General features: G+C 35.4%; 1 protein-coding gene across 1 annotated transcript; it reads left to right on the plus strand.

The window, feature by feature from the left end:
- The first annotated feature begins 14376 nt into the window (after positions 1-14376).
- Positions 14377-15282, plus strand: LOC149255881 (uncharacterized). The gene has a single exon (XM_089455150.1). The coding sequence runs from the start codon at positions 14377-14379 to the stop codon at positions 15280-15282; it is 906 nt and encodes a 301-aa protein (XP_089311276.1).
- Positions 15283-17734: the final 2452 nt, after the last annotated feature.

Consider the following 17734-nt stretch of genomic DNA (forward strand, 5'->3'; position numbering starts at 1 on the left):
AGCTTTGAGGGCAAAGCTTCTGAAGGAAGGGGCTATGTTATGAATATAATTCATAACAAGTAATTAAATCAAATAAATATTTTTTTTTTCTCTGCAAATACTAACTTCTATTAACTGGAAAGCAAAATATTTTTACATATTGTCGAGGCGTGGCAGCACCCGACAGAACAGAACTGCCCCATTACATCCATAAGCTGGGGAGACCAGTTACAAAGTGCAAGAAACCAGAAATCAGACATAGAGAAGGACCAATGTTGCCGAGGAGAAGAACTAAGCCGGCATAGAAATACAAAAACAATGCAACCCAGCATATAAGTGTCACCAGGAGTCCAACTGGGAGCCAAAAACAGTAGGAAAAACAACAAAGAAACTTGACCATGCGCCTGAAGCAGAAACCGAGACAAAAAGAGACAGTCCCAAGCGGCGCTACTTCTCCTGTGCTGGGCCGCTGTCCTTCTTCTCATCCCGACCAATGTCACCAGTCTTCAAACCTTCATTGCCGCTTAAATCATCGTCAGGGATGGCGATGGTGTGATCAGCTTCGCCATGAATCCTGTCCTCAGCGTTCGGTCCTGTATCTTCCAGGGGAGGAAGACTGTTAAGACCAGCTTCCTGTTCAACTTTCTCTTTTTCCCAGATCTCCATACTGTCTTTGTCCGAAGAATTCTCACTGTTTGGAGAAGGATTAGGGGCAATGCAGGCCAGGGGGGTGACAAGATTTTCCTCTTCCGAGAGAATGAGAGTGATGTGGGCAGTGACCAGGGGGCGATGCAAATTACTTTGGAACTTAAAGTGCGTTGTTTGGAAAGCGCTATTCGGCAGAGGTTTACGACCAGAACCAGCAGAGGGCCCAGCTTCATGGACGGGAGAGGGATTGAAAGGTTCTGGCGCCGTTTCCATGGCGTGACCAGCGGGAGGATGCAGGCTATTGTTACGACGCCCCTCAGGACAATGCCTCTTACCCGAGCGAACCATGGTGATGGACAGGGGATTGGACAGAGAAGGGATGTGGACGGGATGACCAACAGGCCGGGGGCGAATGAGGCAAAAGGAATGCCCAATAGAGCTTGCGACCGACACCACAGAATAACAGAGCTTGTAAATAGCCACAGTATTACAGAGCTTATAAACATCCACAGAACTTGCGGACAACAACAGAAAGCAGGAATTCAGAACAGGTGAGAAATTACCCTGGAGATAAATGGCTTGGAGCTCGTGGTCGTGAACGAAATTTAAACCCACACCCACAGCATCCTCAGACCAGATTCCATTATCGCGCAACTGAGCACCAAGCTTGGTGAGAAAGCAATGGAGCGTCATGATTATAACCGGAGGAATTTTGCGTCGATCCACGCAGAGCATTAATGCAAATCCGCCTCCCGATCGCACATTAAAACACTTCCCCTGCTCGCATGAGTTAACGTCCCGGGAGGCCACGCTGCTCTGCAGCTGGCAGTACTGGGCATTAACTGCTGGCATGGATAACTGTGGAAGCGGTTATGCCACCCGGATCCGGGAAAATCAAATAAATATTAATATTAAATAATTAAATATTAATTAGCTTAAATAGTCATTAAGTTAAGTGAAAAGGCATGTCTAAAAGACATGCCTATTCACGAAATGGCACCTGCTTAGGTATATAAATGAGAGTCCTCATTGTAAACATTCATCACTTGTACAATTTTATATATAATAAATTATTATTTTAAATACTTCATGTATTTAAACATATTAAGCCTTCAAGCTATTTGTTTTCTTGCTTTGGCCATAGTTTTTATGTTTCGTTTTATCTTCCAATATTACTTAATATCATGATCATTTCAGTATCTAATATGAAATTTATTTATTTTGGTTATTCAAAATTTATCAAATATTTTCTATTGGAACTTCAAAGAGCATATTTGAATATTAAAAGGCAATTTATGTTGGAAAGGTTATACAATCTGTCAATTTGGCATAATGTAAGTGGTTTCTCTTTATATTATAGATTTGAATGACATTTTGTTTACTAATTTATATCTTCAATGTGAGGTATACATAGTTTTCCATCATGCATTTTATTTTCATTTTATGTGGAATTGTGAGTAGGGTACTAGAATTCGTGCAAATATCCTTGCACTTTGGGGCATACTATTTTGCGTAAGATGGATCTACATTAATAAAATGGTGATATGGGGTGATTCAAAGGTGGTCATTCACTCGTTGCAGGGATGTACAACTTTGAGACCCCAAAAACTCATCAACTGGATGGAGTGTATTTAAGAGATTCAAGAGGAAGTTTTGGATCTGTCTTTCTCCCACATATATTGTGAGAATAATTTAGTTGTTGACGAGCTATCCAAAAGAGGTTTTCAGGGCACACATATACACTTCCTTTTTGGAGGGAAGAAAGTTGGACTCTAGGAATATATGCATAAGATAGTCTTTAACACATTCCCATGAAGTATTTGTATGCAAAATTTGTATGTTTCTAGTTTATAGATATTTTGACTGAAAATATATTTTAATGCTGATCTTTATTATGTGGTATTTTTCTATGATAAAAATGTATGTGGTACTTGATATTTGATCATTAGGGATCATAATATGTTTATTGGTAAGGATGATTCACATATATAGATAGTCAACTATTCGGAGATTAGATCTACTTTTTGTTTGATTCAAATAATGGAGAACATGGTTGTAACTTATCTTAAGGAATATTTAGATTTTATATAAACACAATAGATAATAGTTAGTTTTTTCTCTCCTGAAAAATTGATCTACTTCATTTGTGTTCAATTTGATTTATTTATAACATGTTTGTGTTGTTTTTTTAGATTGCTTCATTGTTTAAGTCTCTTTTTTTTGGGTTATTAAAAATATTAAATATAATAAGGATTAAATATTTGAAAACTATCATCTATTGTTATATGATTCAAAATACATAAACTATAGTCTAATTATTTAGAGTTTAATATTCAATTATCTAGAATATTTAATTAAATATTGGAGACATTTTAGAATAGTTGATTGTTGTAAAAAATATGACATCTAGAAAGGAGTCGTTTCTTAGGAGCTAATTTAGGAAAATAGTTAGGAGTGTTGTTACAAGAGAATTAAATGTAAATGCATACTTGTAAATGAAATAAGTGATCCATAACAAAATTAGTTTAAGACACAAGCTTATTTAAAGCTTGTTTCTCTCCACTTGCAAGGGTGTTGAATGATCACGTGTAAGCTCTTGCAAATTTTATGTAATTTTATTTTCTTATTAATAAAATTTGTGTGTCTGAGGAAACTTCTAATATTATTGTGGCATCAGAGCTTCAATGATGCAGATGGTGTGAAGAAGAAGATCCTAGCTTTGTAAGCTTTTATTAGCCAGCTATTGATTGATATGCTAGTTGTTAAACTTTCGTAAAAGAAAATAATTGTGATAATTATTGTTGATTTCAGATTTTTAAATCTGGAAAGAAAAAATTTTCATTATCAAAATTTTGTTTTTATTTTTTAAGTTATCCCCTCTCCACTTAAATTTAGCCGATATTCTATTCCATATCCTTTGGTTTTATGCATTCATAGCTGTTCTAGAGTACGATATTTGTGACATAATGAAGTCACCTATGCCATTGTGATATATGTGCCTTCCAATTGGGTGTTTTTAAATTTATCATAATTTTTGCTTCCAAACCCAAATGCCCATAGGCAAATCTCCAATACCATGAATTTTCCTTTTTTCATCTGAGGATACAACCTTAATTCTTTGTGTCAACCATCATGTGGTTATTGATGCGATTTCCAAAAAAAAAGCTATAGAACCTGCCGCAAAAGGATTTCAAGAAAGACAATGGTGGTTATTTTATCTGATCGGACCAAACCTGTTGATAGATTCAAGCCCACAAATTAGAGAAATAACACAAAAAAGGATAAGAAAAGGAGCTAAAGTTATAACACTCATAATCTTCATCACAGATTACAACACTAAAGCCATTAGATTGTTGCAATTTCCGCGGGAAGATTTCTATGTAACGACCAACGTGAAGTAACGTTAGAGACCAACATGGAAGAAACCGCAAAGGTTCAAGAATTTTGGCTCCATGAGTTCAATCAGTTGATTGGAACCCTGAGAGGGTGTAGACTCCATACTTTTTGGGCATATGGGCATGTCACACTGATATACAATCTGGTCGTTCCATCAAACAATGGGAGAGGCTCCAATTTGAACATCAGAGTGGGTGGAATTGCATAGAGTGCTTCCATATTAACCTAGAGAATTACTTTTATATAAATATGTTTGTAGTTGTAACTTCTATGCGGTTCTCACACAGAACGGTATGTGCTAGAAAGGAGCCAACATCATGGATAAACTAGCGAAAAAGGAAGAACCAACATTTGCGAGGAGAAAAAATGCGTTGAAAGGTTATGGTGCCTTAATTTACTTCTCCAACAGAATATTTGCATAAAGGTGTGGCTTTATAATGCATAAAGTTTAAATATTGAAACACGAGAATCATTTTTTCAAAAGTGATTTCATGAATTAGTTTTTTAGTGGGAGTTCAAAAGGTATTGAAAGGTAAAGTTTATTAATGAAGAGAGAACATATGTTTCTTATTTTGAAATTTGTATTTTTAATGGAGAGATAAGAAGTGTTGGTAATTTTTTTATATAGTGGAGTAATAAGGTAAATTTGAATAGAGGTGTAAATTTTTGGAGAGAAAAGGTGTAATTTCTTTTTGTAAATGTGGAGTGATAAGGTGTAATTTTGTAATTTGTAATTTTGGAGTAATAAGGTGTAATTTTTTATTTGAGGGAAAAAAATTGTAATTCAAAGTAACTTTCACTTTGAGGGGGGCTACAGTCAAAGAAGTCAAATTGCAAGAGCATTGTAAAAAGTCAAATTTTGAAAGTTCATTGTAAAATTTCATAGAAGTTGACTAGAGCCAAGTGCAAAGCTCAGTCACGTTTCTTCTCAAACGAATATAGGAGGGTCAAGGACAAGCCCCTATAGATTTTTTTTTGTGTGTGGTGTTGTGTATGTTGTGTTTTCCATCTTCTTTTTGTGGTGCATGGTTCATCTTAGTGCATACATTTACTTTTACAATGTCTAAGATGATAAATTTATTTTCCAAGTCTGACAAAACTGAAGGCTCAAAGAATTACAAGAAATAGAAAAGTAACATAGAAACCACTTTGATCTACAATGAAATTGCCAAGATGTATGTGATGGTGATCTTAAACCAAAAAAACCTACAGATGCAGACTCACTAGCTAAATTGGAGATAAAAATGCCAAGCATTGACATTAATTAAATCTTAGTTAATGATGAAATGTATGTTCACATTGAAAATGATTCTAATGCATGATCTTCCTGGAAAACATTTAAAGATTTATTTGATACACAACCAGAATCTAGGAGAATTGATCTTCAATTAAAGTTGCTTCAACGAAAAATGACAATAGTGGGAGATGTACTTGAGTACATTTCCAAACTTAAGAACATTAAGAAGGACATAGTAAAGGATGGATTTCAAGCAGTGGATGATAGCTTCATGACTACTATTTTGATTGGTGGTTTTCCCTCTTCATATACACATTTCCTGGAAACTTTACATGTAACTAAAAATCTAGAGAAGTTAAAATTTGATGAATTAAGTGAAATGCTAGCTCAACGTGATAAAACTTTTGGAAAGAAGAAACAAGTTGGAGAAGATGTCTTCCTTACAGAAGCTAGCATTAGTAAATCTTCAATTGAAATTTCTGTAGGTAGAGGAAGATGGCACAATAATCAAAATCAAGGAGCATATAGAGGACATGGTCGTGGAAGAAGTCAAAGTAGAGGGAACAACATTAGCAGAGGCAATAGTTATGGCAGAGGAAACATTAAAGGAAAAGGCAACAATCAAGGCAGAGGAAATAATCAAGGAAGAGAAAAAAGTCAAGGCAGAGGAAAAATCAAGGTAGAGGACAAAGCAGAGGCAAAGGAAAAAGTCAAGGTAGAGGAAAATATTTCAATCAAGTTGTTTGTAGAAGATGTAAATGAGTTAGTCATTACATTGAACATTGTCGAACTTCTCTTAAAAAATTCAAAAAATTCAACAATACTTGACACAATTTTCTAACGATCAAGAAGACGATGGCTCAAAATATGTCATTACTACGCTTCAAAGTTCAGAATCAACAACATTACATGTCTCCACATATCTTAAAAGTTATTATGAAGATGCTTGGATTTTAGATACAGGGAAAACAAAACATATGACTTTTCAACGTGACTTGTTTTTGAGTTTTCAACAATGCCAACTCAATTCAATATTTCTTGCAGATTATACAAGACATAATCCTTGTGGAAAAGGTGTAGTAAAAGTTTCTCTTTATTGCATTGGAGAAAAACTCATCTCAAATGTTTGGTATGTATCAACTTTCAAGAAGAATTTGTTGTCATTAGTCACGATTCACCAAGCAGAATATTAGGTTGTTATGGATGTTGGCTTGGTAAAAATCAACTCCATCAAACAGTATATGAAGACAATCATGATAAAATGTGAAGATGGAGAACTTCTAAGGATGAAAGGAACAATCATTCGACGAAAATTTGATTTTGCAGGAGCAACAAGTACACATATTTCACCAATAAGGTTGTGGCATGTTAGATATGGGCATTTAAACTTTGAAAGTGTCTCTCAAATTCAAAAATAGGGAATGGTTAAAGGACTTCCAACTTTTCAGAATGAAAATGCATTATGTGAAGCTTTCATTTACAGGAAACAAAGTTGAGAGAATTTTCCAACAAGTTCATGTCGGGCAAACAGGTTTTTGCAATTGGTTCATAGTGACATTTGTGGACCTCTACAAACTTCTCTAGGAGGTTGTAGATAATTTTTACTCCTCATTGATCATTTTTGTAGAATGAATTGGGTTTATTTTTTGAAACAAAAGTTAGAAACATTCGAAAAGTTTAATATTTTTTTCCAACTGGTTGAGAACGAAATTAAAGAGAAAGTTCACACTCTTAGGATAGACAATTGAGGGGAATTCACTTCCAATGAATTCCGTATCAAAATAAAACTTACAAATGTCTACACTCCATTGTTGGGTGATTTAATTGTGAGTTAAATCCTTGTCATTAAATTTTCAACCTGGGGTTCGTGAATTGACGAGATATACGTGTAATATATGTACTAGGTGATTATTTCTCAGAATATATTAATCTAATGCAAGAAACTTGAAACTAATTACAAAGAAAATAATGAAAACAAATGAAAAACAAGTGCACACATTCTCTCTCAAGCATGTTCTCTCTCAATCATTTTCTCTCTCAAAGACTAGCTCTACATAAACCAACAAATTTAATCTAAGTGATGAAATGAAAAAGTAATTTAATCTAGTAGCCTACGAAATTACTAATTTGAAACTACTAGTGTGAGATTAATAGTGTGCCAATCCAATCCAAACATAAGGAAATTAAATCAATTTTAACAAAACAAAATTAATGAAATCCAATCTAATCCAAACATAAGGAAATTATATCAATCTTAACAAAAAACATAAAACATATAATCAAAATAACATAAAACAAAATAAACTAAACTTGCATAAATGAAATAACATAAATATTTACAAAAAAGGAAAGAGGTGTGCAAGTTGTGGTTGATGGGGGGCCCCGACTTGTTAGCAAGCACACCGAACGATTATAAAACTTGGATATCAAAGCAACGACATGTATTCCATAAAATGAAGTTGGAGAAAGGTCAAAAGATATTACAATAATTAAACTTTGTTCCTCTCTATCCCCACTTTACAAATTACATATCTTCGATGGAACTCCTTTGTATCGAGTATGCAATCCTATTTATACAAAAACTTAAGATAATTAATCAACAAATATAGATCCACAAATCTCTAATAGATACACATTTATCTCTTGTGGTTACAACCAATCACCTAAAAATATGAGATACAAATCCTCTCAAAATTCTCTCCTAGTTTTGATAGGAGACACATATCAAAACATCCATGATTCTTCTCCTTTGAATGTGCTTAGTCAATGATCCAAATATCCTACAAATATTCCACAAATATTCATGAGTTGAAATTGAAATTTGAATTTGTAGTTGAGTGGCCAAATAGGACCCTTATAGAATCGTAAAATAGGACTAAAATATCATAAAACTCATACCACTTTTAGATATATATGAGAATGTGTTAATTTTCTAATATTTAATCATAAATTCTCTTAAAATACTTAAAATAAATGAATTGGAAAATAATAATGATAAACCCATTTGATCATGAAAATGGTTATTAATGTAGAGTTATGGAGCTATAGAATATGGTAAAGAGTTTTGGAATATAGTAAAATGGTGGAAATGAGGGTAAAAGAGGATGGCATTTTTGAGGCCCAACATCCACAACAAAATGGAGTAGCAAAGAGAATGAATCACACCTTGTTAAGCATCACAAGATCCATGCTAACTTTCAAAAATTTAAGTCCTTTATATTGGGAAGAAGCAATACATACAACAATCTACTTGAGGAACATATCTCCTACTGCTTCTTTGGATGGAATTACGCCATATGAAGTATGGTTTGGTTTCAAACCTTGATTCAGACATCTTATAGCTTTTGGTTTATTATTCTATGGCTTAGTTCCAAAAGAAAAGTGAGCTAAGCTTGATTCACTAAGTTTGAAGTGTACATTGATTGGGTATTATGATGAAAAGAAGTGTTATCGTATTCTATCTAATGGAAAGTTTATTGTCAGCAGGGATGTTATATTTGATGAAACAAAAAGAAAGAGTGCCACAGAGATAAAAAATATTCTACATAAATTGGGAATTAAGGGAGACGAAAAGAAAAGGAAAAAGAAAAATCAACCAAATACACAAAATTGATATGAGATTGAATTGCCTTCATCAGAAAATGGTTCATCCAAGTCACCTACTTCATCTGGATCTTCTAGAAGTTTAGTTGAATATTAAGACTTTATACAAAGTGAAACAAGCTCCACGAGCTTGGCACTAAAAAATGGATGATTACCTTCGCAAGGTTGGATTTAAGTGAAGTGAATATGACGATACTTTATATATGTGCCAACATGATAAAATATGGTGATTATACTTATGTATGTGGATGACTTGATCATTACTGGACAAAATAATGATCATATTTTGTAGGTAAAGAAGGAGTTGCAGGCTGGATTTAAGATGACTGATTTGGGATTACTTCATTACTATCTTGGAGTTGAAGTATTCCAATATCCAAAACATATTTTTATTTGTCAAAGCAAGTATACATCTTAACTTCTTCAAATATTTGGAATGCAAGATTTCAAGCCTGTTCTCACCCCAATGGAACAAAACTTAAAACTTTCAAAATTTGAAGGGGGGAATTGGTAAACAATACTACTTATAGACAATTGATTGGTAGCTTGATCTATCTGACAACCACTCATCCAGAATTATCTTATTCAGTCAGTATTCTAATATTCTTTATGCATGAACCAAGGTAAAGCCACTCATTTCAAATGACGTCATCAAACCAATATATTATCCTTTAGAAGATCGGATCTCAGATATTTTCACAAAACCACTTGGCAGGATCAAATTTACTATGTTCTAAGAAGAGCTTGATATCTATTGTAATGTGCCTTTGGATCAAAGGGGGTAATGTTAGATGATCCAAAATACATAAACTATAGTTTAATTATTTAGAGTCTAATATTGAATTATCTAGAATATTTAATTAAATATTGGAGACATTTTAGAATAACTAATTGTTGTAAAAGATATGACATCTAGAAAGATGTCATTTCTTAGGAACTAATTTAGGAAAATAGTTATGAGTGTTGTTACAAAAGCATTAAATGTAAATGGACACTTTTAAATGAAATAAGTGATTCATAACAAAATTAGTTTAGGACACAATTTTATTTAAGGCTTGTTTCTCTCCACTTGCAAGGGTGTTGAGTGATCTTGTGTAAGCTCTTGCAGATTTTATGTAATTTTCTTTTATTATTAATAAAATTTGTGTGTGAGGAAACTTCTACTATTTATTTATTTAGTATTAGTATTATTATTTTATAAATTTAATATTTTTTTCCTTGTTAATATTTTTAGCTTTTGGATTATTAAACTTTGCAATTAGTTTAAAAAATGTTTAAATAATACTCTAAAATTCACTATACAAAATTAAGATTATTTTTTCTTGTCAAATATTTTTTTTAGGTATCATATTATTAACATGTTTTTTTACCTTTAAAAATGACGAACTTTTAAATTAGTAAAAAAAATAGTTTAAAATAATAGTTTAAAATCAAAATGCAATTAATCATACACTAGTGTCATATACAATCATCATTGAGATTATACAGCGGTTCATGTGGCTTTAAGTAATGTTTAGCCTCAATTACCCATGAGGTGTAAACAAGTTGGTTTGTGTGGGGTTTAGTCTCCATCAAGTCTTAGGTTTAAGCCTCATGAGGAGGGGTTGAGGTTGGGAGCTGCATGGAGCCACATGTGGGGGAAATAAATAAATTATCCCAAGGAACATTAGGAAAATACTAGTGACATCACATTGGTGGACAAATCATTCTTCCATTTAACATTATGGTACTTCCATTTAACATTAGGGTGAAACCTCTATCCCAAGGGACATTTACAAAATCCTAGTGACAACATCCCAATGGTGGGAAAATCATTCTTCTATTTAACGTAAGGGCACCGGCTCAACCTAATTAAGGAAAACAACCACCAATATTACTCTTGACTATATTTTAACAACTCACTTTAAATAATTGGGGAATAAAGGAAAATATAATTTTCCACAATAGTGATAACGATAATAATATCATTACATCAAAATTTAAGGAGAAAAGTGGTGTAATAAAAAGATAGAGGAAAAAAGAAAGATAGATATCACAAATAGGTGACCAAGTCTTTGTAATAACAGGTGTAAAGAAAAAAATAAATATTTTTAAAACAAAAACTAATTCTTATGAGCTTCATATTGAAATTGTGCATTGGTTAAATCTAAAACACCTCATGAGGAGAAAGTCTCTTACCTATATGACACTAAAAAAGTTGAACATGAATTTGTTTTTCTCTTATTATGTCTTGCGAAAAGTAGATTTTATTTCTAACTTTTTTTTCACAAAACTACCTTCTCACATAAATTTTTTCAAATAAACCTTTATATTTCTAAAATAATCTCAACAAAAAGATATTTAACCTTAGCAAATAAGCTAAATACAAAAAAAAACACCAAGTAAAATTTATATTTATAAAAATTCCATTCCGACCAATATTCTAATACTATAATCCCATAAACGCATTAAAAATTCCATTCCAACCAATGTTCTAATAGAATAATCCCATAATGAATAAACACATTACAAAAAGAGAAAACTTTAAGATACTTCACCCATCATGCCTGTTTTTGAAATTGTTAACTGAAATATTTCAACCATTGTCCACTTTTATGGGCCTATCAATGTCTTTTTTATTAATAGTTTTATTCACCTTCACAATAATTCTCTTTATATGATTTTTAATAAATTTCAAAGTCCCGGATTAAAAATAATTCAGGATTAAAATCATAATTATGATATAATATCAACAAACTCTACACAGTGACTGGATGTCGAACGCATTGACTGATTGAATTAACCTAACTTTTTAATAACTTACTTACCCAGTTAATTTGATGTGGTTTAAACCGATTCAGTAGTTCCAGTTCCAACTTATAATTCTCATATTAGATGATGCAGTCCAGTTTCAGCAGCAGCAAGAAAAGTAGTAACAAAGGGGATGACTCTAGGCGTAGCATTCCTTCCATATTTAGAGTCATAGCTTCTTCTACAACAAATGGCCTTGTGAGAAGTAACGAAATTTTAAAAGTTGTTTAATTGGTTAGGTTTTGAACTTTATCGTTATGATAATGGCATGCTAATTGTTAAATGATAAATAATTGTAATTACAATAAGATGCAGTTTATATATTTTTTAAATTTTGCACTAATATTTTTAGTGAAATTTTAATCTTTGTTACTTAAAATGTGTTTTTTAATGCATAAATAAATTAAAAGATATAGAACATTAGGGTTATGTAAATTTTAGAATTTAAACTTATGATTTTAATAAGTTTTAACTAGATTTTGGTTAAAAAAAATTTCAGTAGAAAATATGTCAAAAAAACGTAAAAAAGTAAAAGATTTAGATTACAAATTACAATAATATCATAGTAAATTTGATGTTGGAATATGCCTCTTTGGAAGATACTAATGTCTAGGTTATGTTGGAAGAAACTCTAATTTTATGTTAAAGAGGAATATCTTACATTTATCAAGGATACCCTTGTAATAATTTATTATATAAAGAGCTAAAATTCAATTATCCTATATGTATTATTGGGTTATAATTTCTTAATATCTATTGGTATATAGTAGAGGTTAGGAGTCTCATTGTACATGCAGAAAAATATGATAGCCTTATCATTGTAAAAGGGTTAAGTATGTGTGGAGGTGCTTTATGTAAGATTGAATATTTATGAAATATTATAAACATGATATTACCTTCTAATGGATGTTTCTTCGATTCGGGTTTTACCATGTAAATCTAGTGTGTTGTTTCTTTTGTCTCTTGTCCTTCTTTTTTAATGTTATGTTTGATTAAATGTTATTACATGCACAGGAGATTAGACTAGTATCATTTTGTGTTTGTTTTATATTGTTAATTATTTATACATATTCTAACATGGCATCGAAACGGGTTACTATTTTCTACTTTTTTAACTAAATTTTTTTACATAGCAATATAAATTTAATTTGAGCACTTATTATTTTGTAGATCTATTTTCAATTATAATAGCCATTAAGAATTCTCTTTAATTATCATATTATGGACGGAGGAGCATCCAACCTGGTGCGATGGAACACTAAACCCTAGCTCGCTGCCTGCGCTTCGGCTCCTGTGCCCTAGGTCCCCTTGCCCTATGGCCCCAAGGCCCTGGGCCCTCTGTCATTGCTTTTCTGCGCCCTTCTTTGAGAGCTTGCCTGTGTGGTTCATTTGCTGCTGGGAGGAGTTTGAAACTCGTGTTCATGGAGGTCTTGGGCTCGCCCCAAGTAGGCCCCTTGCCCCCCTCCGCCTTCTTCTGCTGAAGCCTTCTCTTGGCTCTTGGCTAGTTTGCTGCAAAAGAAAAAGAGTGAAGTTGCCAAATTCGTCAAGAGGCTAGAGGATATTCCTGAAATCTCCCTGTCGCCTAAGACTCTGATTGAAGTTTCCCTTTCCTTGGCTGAGCAGGCTCTCGTCAGCCCGTTCACCGAACTATGGCCTTCTCCTAAGTCCACTGAGAATTGGGTCAACAAGAACTGGGCTCCTTTGATCAAGAATAGCGTCACTTCTTATTTCTTAGGAAGAGGGTTTTTTCTCTTCAAATTCACCTCTAAAGAAGACAAAGACCTGATTTTCCAGAATGGCCCCTATTTCATGGGTCCCCAGGGCCTCTATCTCAACAAATGGACGCCGGATTTTGACCTTGCAGTCGATGTTCCTATAGCTGTTCCGGTGTGGGTCAAGCTTCCAAATCTCCCAGTGCACTGTTGGAACTGGGACTCGTTGTAGCACATTGGCAACGCCCTTGGGAAATTCATAGACTAGGCAAACAACAAAGGTCAATATGACTGTGCCCAAATCTGCGTAGAAGTAGATCTAGAGGCGGGACTTTCGGAAGCCATCAAAATAAAAGTAGGAAGTTGGACTCATTTGGAGAAGCTTGACTACGAGCAGTTGCCCTTCAAGTGTCGAAAATGCCATGTCTACAGCCACTTTGCTAGAGGATGCCCAACAAATGCTGAACCAGATAAGGGTAAAGAAGAAGGTTGGAATCAGGTCAAGCATGCTAAGAAAACCCAAAAGCATCTTGGTCCAACCGGAAGAGGCCCTCAGCGGGCCCCTTCTCAACAACCCCCTCCCAGAATGGAGAAAAATAATAAATTCACCCCTCTCAGCTCACAAATAGAGGAAACACAGGAAGCAGACATCCAAAAATCAACCCCCATCACAAAAGGTACCCCCTCTTCTCCCAAGGGGGCAAGCCTCGCTGAGAGCTCCAAAGGAAATACTGTAGAAGTCAAGGAAGTTGAGCAATAATCTGAAGGCTCGAAGGAAGAAGGTGAAATAGGTGAATCTCAAGCCTCGATAAGGAGATCCACAAAGGGCCACAAAACAGATTGGGAAAAAAGAGAGCTGAAAACCTTCAAAGACAAGCTCCAAGGCAACCAGCCAACTCTTGAGAAGCTACTAGCGACAAAACCAAAGATGGCGAGAAATCAGTGCCAAGGCTCCAGGGGAGCCAACTAGAAATACAAATGATGAAGATTGTCTCCTGGAATTGTAGAGGTATGGGAAGCAGAACCAAAGAAGAAGCCATCAAAAGTTTAATCAGGACAGAAGCTCCAAACATACTTCTTATCCAGGAGACCAAACTGGAGGACTCCGCCTTCCTTCAAGTAAGTAAGAAACTCTGGAATAAATGTGAGGTGAAAGCAATCTCAGCCCGAGGGGCTTTCAGTGGGGTGGGCACCCTTTGGAACACTAACAAATTCTCAGTCATTTATGAGACCCTCAACCTTCATTGGCTGTTCTTAAAATTGCAGCATGTATATACAAATCAGATATTTAGTCTCTTAAACTTGTACGTTCTTGTGAACGCCGAGGAAAAAAAGGCCTGCTGGGACTCCTTAAGAAACCATGCAGACCTAGTTAATCTCGATAATATCATCATTGCTGGGGATTTGTACCTCAAACTCCTGTCAGCGGACAAGAGAGGGGGCAGCATTGTCCGTGATCCGGCCAGGGAATGGGCAGAGGACCTTATGCAGGACTGGGACCTGCAGTACATCAAGCCAATCTCTAGCAAGTACACTTGGACTAACAAAAGAATTGGTCTTGGTCATATAACTGCCAGGTTGGACAGATTCTTTCTCCAAAGCTCTTTTATTCTACTTGGTATAGAGGCTAGAGTTCATATTCTGCCTTACAACACTTCTGATCATAAACCCATCAAGCTGGAACTCGTGTTTCAACTTGACCTTGGCCTTATACCTTTTAGGTTTAGCCTGCTCTGGGCTAAGGAATCAGACTTCATGCAATTAGTTAAGGACACTTGGTTGAAGCCGTTAAAAGGCTCCCCCTTTTTCGTCTGGGAAGAGAAGCTCAGAAGAGTGAAAAGGGATTTGAAAAGCTGGGCCAAATCTCTGCCCAATCCAGCCAACGAAAGGAAAAAATTCAACGGCATGTCTAGCTGAGGAAGAATACTGGAGACTTAAGTCTCACAGTCTTTGGCTTAAAGTAGGGGACAGGAACTCTTCCTTCTTTCACAAACAAGCTCAGGCAAGGAAATGTACCAATTCCATTTCCGAAATCAAAGATGGTACCATCATTCACAAGGATAATGTAAACATCCAAAAAGCAGCTTCTCTTCATTTTAAAAGCTTGTATAGCGAAGATATAAATCTGGATCACAATTCAGATATGATGGACGGGATCCCCTCCCTGATTTCTGCTAAAATGAATCACCTCCTTGAAGCTAAAGTCACCAGTAATGAAGTCAATGTTGCCTTATTTGCCATGGACCTAGACAAAGCCCCTGAGCTAGATGGATTCTTAGCCAGATTCCTCCAAATTTGCTGGTCTATTGTGGAAAAGGATATTTACAAAATGGTTCTAAAATCCTAAGTTTGCCAGAAAATCGGAGGCAGCACGAACTCTACTTTTCTTGCTCTCATCCCCAAAGAGAAGGGAGCCAACTCCTTTAACAGGTTTCACTCGATTTCACTTTGTAATATAGGTTACAAATTGATCACCAAAGTCATCACTAATAGACTGAAGCCCATCCTCCCCAAAATCATACTGAAAATCCAAGGAGGTTTCATTCAAGGTAGATAGATTGTGGACAACTTCATTTTGGTCCAGGAGACAATCCATTCAAGCCTGAGTCGCAATGAAAAAGATATGGTTGTCAAACTTGATTTAGCAAATGCTTTTGATAGAGTTAGACATAGTTTTCTGCTGAAAGTCTTACATAATCTTGGATTTGGTGAGAAATTTATAAATTGGATTCAAGCTTGCATCTCAAAGCCTTGGATTGCCCCATTAATAAATGGAAGAGCTGCTGATTTTTTCAAAGCCACGAGAGGGCTCAGGCAGGGGTGCCCTCTCTCATCTCTTCTATTTGTTCTTCAAGCCTCTGTCCTCATTTTTTACCTAGACAAAAAAGGGGCAGATCAAGATATTGTTGGGCTCTGTATTGCAAGGGGTGCTAAAACCATTAATCATGCCCTCTTCGCGGATGACTTACTGCTATTGGGAGTAGCTTCTGGGCTTATTGCCACCATATTTACAAGAGCTTCGGACGAGTTTTGTTTGGTTTCGGGAAGCAGTCTAAACAAAGGAAAATGCCATATCTATTGCTGGAACACCACATTCAGCTTTCTCAACTCCATTTCCAGAACCTTTGGTTTTATAGCATCCTTAAATTGGACCTCCTTCAAGTATTTGGGCCTCCCGGTGTTCCTCAAAAAAGCTTACAACAGAGGTTGGCTCCCCCAATTGGAGAAATTCAAGAACAAGTTGTTTACTTGGGGTTATCCCTGGCTTAACATTGATGGTAAGTCTGTCCTCATTAGATCTGTTCTTTCCAGTGTTCCCTTATTTCAGTTTTCTGTCCTTCTTGCTCCCACTGGTATTCTCAAAAAAATGGAGTAGACCATTCGAAAATTATTTTGGAAGGGGAGCAAGCAGAATGAGAAAAAGATTCAACTGGTCAACTTAGAATTTATCTCCAAACCGCTGTTGGAAGGAGGCTTGAATTTCAAGAAACTTGGCTACCATAATGTTGCAATGGGAGCTAAATTAATCTAGAGAATTATTGCCCCTAAACCTAGCTGGGCGCAATTAGCTCTTTGGAAAAAATACTTCAAAGGCTAGCATTCTTGCTGCTTAGATCACCCTACGATGCACCCAAATATGCCCTTTCTGAAGCTTTGTAGCAAAGCATGCTCTCTCATCAACGATCATGCCTTCTGGGTTCCCGGTAATGGAAAAATGATCAACCTCTGGATAGACAAAATTTTGAATAACGAGCCGCTGGGAGACTGTCGTTCACTCCAAACGCTGCGCAGATGGATGAATGAGGCTGGAATGTGAACTTTGTGGGACATTTCAGCTTGGCAGAACTCATGCTGGGCTAGCTGGAATCTTCAAACACCCCAGAATTATCTATGGAGTGCGAGATTCTGATTTCTAAGCTCCATGGACTGTCTCCATTATTGGCTCGAAAAAGGGACAAAAGAGGATGGGGTATGCAGACAAGTGGATAAACCTTTGCTCAAGGTTATGCCAAGCTATGTGAGCGCCCCCATGTGGCCACGAACCCTGACCCTTGGAAAGGGATATGGAATTATCCCACCTTGCCTAAAATAAAATTCTTCAACTGGTTGCTGCTATGCCACTCCAAAATCTTAACAGATGATAATCTCCAGAAACGTGGTTTCCACGGTCCTTCAAGGTGTAGCCTTTGTAAGGTAAACTAGGAAAGCGTAATTCATCTGATGCTTGAATGCACCTTTACTTTGCAGATTTGGACAGAATTATTGGGAACTCTGAGTTCCAACATCATGTTGCCTTCCTCCATCCCCGATATTTTTTGTAAATGGCTACAAAGGTATCCCAAGCCTCTGTTATGAAACCAGCTCAAGA

This window comes from Pinus tabuliformis, chromosome 7, assembly GCF_031772625.1.
Source record: "Pinus tabuliformis cultivar Carrire ecotype Pingquan chromosome 7, CPIR1, whole genome shotgun sequence".
Classification (NCBI taxonomy): Eukaryota; Viridiplantae; Streptophyta; class Pinopsida; order Pinales; family Pinaceae; genus Pinus; species Pinus tabuliformis.